At 46.3% G+C, this 4,965-nt stretch overlaps 1 protein-coding gene across 1 annotated transcript in view; it reads right to left on the bottom strand.

Annotated features, from left to right (window-relative positions):
* Window positions 1–239, bottom strand: part of EGFL6 (EGF like domain multiple 6) — a 120,241-nt gene extending 120,002 nt beyond the window's left edge. The window contains exon 1 of the mRNA XM_009278548.2: window positions 72–239. Within this exon, the coding sequence (XP_009276823.1) occupies window positions 72–239 (168 nt within the window). The remainder of the gene's footprint in view (window positions 1–71) is intronic.
* Between the last annotated feature and the right edge of the window lie 4,726 nt (window positions 240–4,965).

Raw genomic sequence — 4,965 nt, 5'->3', positions numbered from 1 at the left:
GCCCGGCCCGGGGAAGGAGGCGAAAGGGGGGAGGAGGAGCGCGGGGCGCGCTAGATGCGCGGGACGCTCGCCTGTGGCGGGCGCCGTGGTACGAGCAGGGATGCGACCTGCTCCGTAGCTCGCTGTGTCCGGCGTCGGGGACTTGGAGGGAGAGAAAGGAAACGGTGCCTGCGGGGTACAGGGGAAGGGGGGCCGGCCGTCTCCTCCCCCAGCAGCAGCTGTACCACGTCCGGCGGCATTTTGGGAGGAGTGCTACCCAGCGAAATTAGCATGCATAAACACCCCGCAGAGAAGTACATAAATGGCTGTATGTGCCCACGCATGTGCAGACGTAGGTGTCCGTGTAGGGTGGTAAGCAGACCTTGCCGCTGAAGGCAGATCGCATCCATGCAATAAGACCTTGCCGCTGAAGGCAGATCGCATCCGTGCAATTAAAAGAACATTAAGCCGTTCTTCTGCAGTGAATGGCCTCCCCTTTATTTATCGGTAATACGTAGAATCCAGCGGACGCCCCGCAGAGCGCCGGCGGTTGTCGCCGAAGAGGGGTACGTCCACTCGGGGTACCCCCCGAAGGTTGCTCTTCGCTCCAGCGAGCGACAGCGTCCAGCGGTTCACTCTGTCCTGGAACCGGCACCTCAGCAGCCGCCGCGGCGGGGAGCGGTCGACAGCCATCGCTGTCTGCCGCCGTACGCCCTCTCAGCGTGGTCATTGTCAACGAGCCAAAACCCAGAAAGCCACAAGCTTTGCAAGCCGCCGCCTTTCCCCAAGTATGCGAATTTCAGCGTGTCTCAGTACTAAGCATGCCAAGAAAAGGCACAATTTTTAATGTGAATTCCTTCAGACTTTTGTTTACATCTTTGGCCAAAGCCCCTGAAAGCAAATAGTTCACATGTTTTGTGAGGTGGCAGATTTTTTTTTTATACTGCGGACTCTTTTATCAACATATTTACACTCTGCCCTTGAATAGCATTTGTTAAGATTAGCACCCGCTGTAATATTTTTCCCATTACCTAAGCTCAACAGCCTCATTAATAGCTGGGTTAATCCCCCAAACCTCTAAATACCTGAAATGGAGAAATGTTAGAGCTAGAACCAAACGGTGTAGGTTGGTCTTATTTCCTCTTCATTTGCCTAATGCAGCAGAGAAAATTGGGAGACCTTGCTGCTTTTGGGAGCAACCAAAGAATGCATTACCCTTCTTTACTAAGGCTCACTTGCATACAGCTTTTTGATCTCATATGATACAGATGAAAAAACTACTCGGCTACTGCAGAGGTCTGCAATTATTACTTAATCCATGAGGTATAACCCAAGAATAGGGAGAAAATGCCTAAGAACTTTTTCGACAATTCTATGTATGTAAAATGAATAAGCTGCTCTCTGATCCATGTTTCTTGTGAGTATGGCAAAATGGTACTTACTGAAAGATATAAACTGACTGCAGCAGGCCAGCAAACATTTTTTCCCTCTAGTCTGCTGCAGGAGCCTTGTGTGCTTTGTCTTTCTTTGTCTCCTTTCTCTTGGCGTTTAGGATGCTCCCATTTCAATGGCATCTCAGTAAGTGTCTGATGAAGATTATCCTATTATTTGTCTTTAAGGTGTACAGCCGTAAGGAACTAGGGTCTCAGATCCCCTACCAGGCTGAAGAATGATGATCCTCTAAGGCCCCTGTTTTGGGGCCTGGGATTTATCAATATGAATTGGGCACCTAAATTGCACATACAGGTAACAGGGGAGGTGCTTGGAGATGGCAGTCAGAACCGCGCATGAAATGGGAAGGTACCTGAAAGTTAGCTGATAGACACTATGAAGTGTAGGCACCTATCACCAGCTCACATACCCTGCAGGATGCTCAGACCAAAACAGGACTCGGCAGGGGCTTAAAGTCATCCCACTGGATGCAGGTGATAAAACCATGCATTTATTTTCAAAGTAACCAGACGTAATGGTGGTGTTTTATACAGCATCTCCCTACTCGCCTGGCAGAACTAGCTGGGAAAATGGGAGCGCTGGGGCCTGAGGGGGAATGTCCAGGCTGCCGCTGGGAGGTTGGGGGCACCGCTGAGGCTGTCCCACTGTGGAAAAAGCAGTTGAAGGTTCGGAGAGGAGGAATGTGTGGGAACAGGCTTTGTAGTTCAGGCTCTGCAATCCAGGGGTGAAAACACTTAGCAAGGGATGGGTATGGGCAGTGCAGTTTCAGTCCCAGGTGTCTATGTGTGTCTGTCGTTTGATGCCTTATTCAATGCACAGCAGTTACTAAGTCTGGGACCAGAATTAAAATCCCCTGCTCCAGCGTGTCCTTAATTTTCCCAGTCTTTTTTTTTTTTATTTTGAATGAAACAGAATTGTGACTATAGTGCTTTCTGCTTAACAAAATGCTGTTGGTGTGGGCTGGTGTTCGCTGAGCATGCCTGTCAGCTTGGGTTCCCTAAGCAGCAGGAGCCTCGTTTGTAAATCTCCAAAGGGTGGTAGGCACTGAGAAGCACAGCTTAGCCAAGACGGTTGCTTATCTGGGCATGCACAGTGCTAGAATATTAGGCTGGCAAGTATAAAAATAAAATGGCTTCAACAGTGGTTGTGATTTTTTGGGTGTTGGTGTATAAATTCCATCTAAATTTTACAGTAGTCTGTTCAGTTCACAAAGCTTCAGAGGTGTTCAGAGCCAGTTTTCATACAAGACAGTCCTTGCGCTTACATTTTCTTACCAGCATTTGTATTTCCTTTTCTTTGTTCCCTTACGCAGTTTCTCATGTGGGTGTGAGAACTATGTGATGTGCTCCACCTGCCATATGGAGCAAAAGTCTTTCATTTATCTGTCTTCTGTATTAAATCTCAGCTGAAAAAACCCATTTGCTGCCTTGTCTGACTTTCTCAGAGATAGTGCTGCTTCTCTAATCAGTTTTCTAACAACATCACTTTTGTAATGGGGGGATACAATCTGCCTCAGAGATAACAGGCAAAAAAAGTCTGTAGGAATCTCATTCATGCGCCTGTTTGCTCTGATTGCACCTGGATGCGATGAGAAGGGCGCTGTCACGCCGGTGTGAGAGCTGCACCCTGTCCCTCAACCAGCCTTGAAGGGAGCGTTGCGCCAAGAAAAGCAGCAGGACGCTCTGCTTTGACACCAAGTGAGCGCTGAGTCCAGAGCAGACATTGATGCAAAGAAGCAGTGACCTTGTAGCTGCCTCATTCGGTGTCCAGTTCCAAGACATCCGTTAATTTAACATTGGCTGTGAGAACTGTCGGAGCAAATGGCTTGGAAACGAGGTGCCATAGTGGGAAAAAAACCTGATGCTATATAACACTGCTGGTTCAAAAAAATCTTCTTAAAACCCATACACCCCCCCTCCCTTCGCAGCTACAACATGCTCTGTCATTGTCAGTGTCTCCCATGCACAGGGTGATGAATCGCCATTTTAGGCAGGCGGTTTATGGCTCATAAATACTTGGGTGTGTCAGACTGTAATGGATCCCTTAGGAATGACAGTACTATTTGGACAGTGGCAGAACACACCCCTCTGAATTCCCATCTCTTCAGCATAGAAAATGGATTTTAATGGTCACAAACAGATGGTGTTCATGAAAGGGAGAAAAAAACCCCAGATTATAGCTCATGTCAGACAGGGTGGAGAAAATAATCTGCTATATTTAAAGCTTTATTTTATTAGAAACAGGAATATAGCTTCAAGCAGTTCTGGTACAATAAAAAAAATCTTACTATTATTACAAGCAATACAAGTGGGTCTCAAAAGACAAAGCAGTTCAGGTCAAACTAGGTAAGAAGAATCTAAACTCCCAGAGTGGGGTTGTATTTTAGCTTGCTTTTATTTGTTTGTTTGTTTTGTTCAAATCAGCAGGGTTTGATTGCCCCAATTCAGCTGTCAGGCAGCAGAAAGAGTTAAACCAAAGTGTCCTGCATCCCAGGAGAATGTCATTAACAGTACCTCAACTTTCTGAGCATTCTCTAACTCCCTTAGAAATCTAGTTCTTTTCACTTATTAGAAAGGCCAGGAAAAAAATATTCAGTCTTGGATCACCCTGAAATAATTATTTGAATCAGGATACTGCACTGAAAAATCACTGATCCTAGCAACTTCGGCTCAGATGCTTGTTCAAGCCCCTAGAGAGCACATAAATACCCATTAATGCATACTTCATGTGTAATATAGTGATAAATACAAGGCCTATTATTGACTGAGGCTCAGACACATGAGACTTAAATTTCACTGTAGACACTTAACTCTGTGAGTGTGATCTATAAAAAAATCCATATAATGCCTTAGATGTTTGTTTCCATTATTATCTCCCATCACTGTCAGCAAACGCACCCAGAGTCCTGGGAGCCGGGACTAGAGCCCATAACACTGAGTTCTTTGCGGCTTACGGTGGCAGGTGATGATCCTTTGAATCTTGCATTCCTGCCTTCGTGCGTGCCCAGTTTCGAAAGGGTTAAATATTGTCTTTGTTCTTTCACTTTACCCAGCAGAGTGCAGAAGGTGGTGGCTAAGGTATGCCTTCTGAAGTACCAGGTGCTCTTCTCAATGCCATTTGCCTTGATGGCGCACGGGGAGCTTAAAGGTGAATGGCAGCAGCTCCTCCTTGAGCCATGTTTTAAAAAGGAAAGTTATGCATATATAAAGCAATAACAGGTATCCAAGCATATTTGTAGACTTTGTGTGAGGAATCTTTCTTCCGCACTGGTATCTCTCGCCGGGCAGGAGAAAAATTCGCATCCTTCTTCTCACTCTTGGCTTTTCGCTGCTGAGTGTTGCGTGTTATGAAACTAAATATCACAGTGCTTAACACTGTGCAGGGATTTTAGACTATGACATCCATTCCTAGGATCCAGTGCCTAAAGCCTTTTATAGTTCCAGCCTAGTGTGTGTCTCTGGAGTCAAAAGGGAGGTAAAATATTTTTGCCTACTCTGACGTCAGACAAAGCTTCCAGTGAAGAGCTTGCAGGGC

The sequence above is a fragment of the Aptenodytes forsteri genome, unplaced genomic scaffold (genome assembly GCF_000699145.1).
Source record: "Aptenodytes forsteri isolate BGI_AS27 unplaced genomic scaffold, ASM69914v1 Scaffold434, whole genome shotgun sequence".
In the NCBI taxonomy this organism is placed as follows: Eukaryota; Metazoa; Chordata; class Aves; order Sphenisciformes; family Spheniscidae; genus Aptenodytes; species Aptenodytes forsteri.
This window is presented reverse-complemented; position numbering and strand designations above follow the sequence as displayed.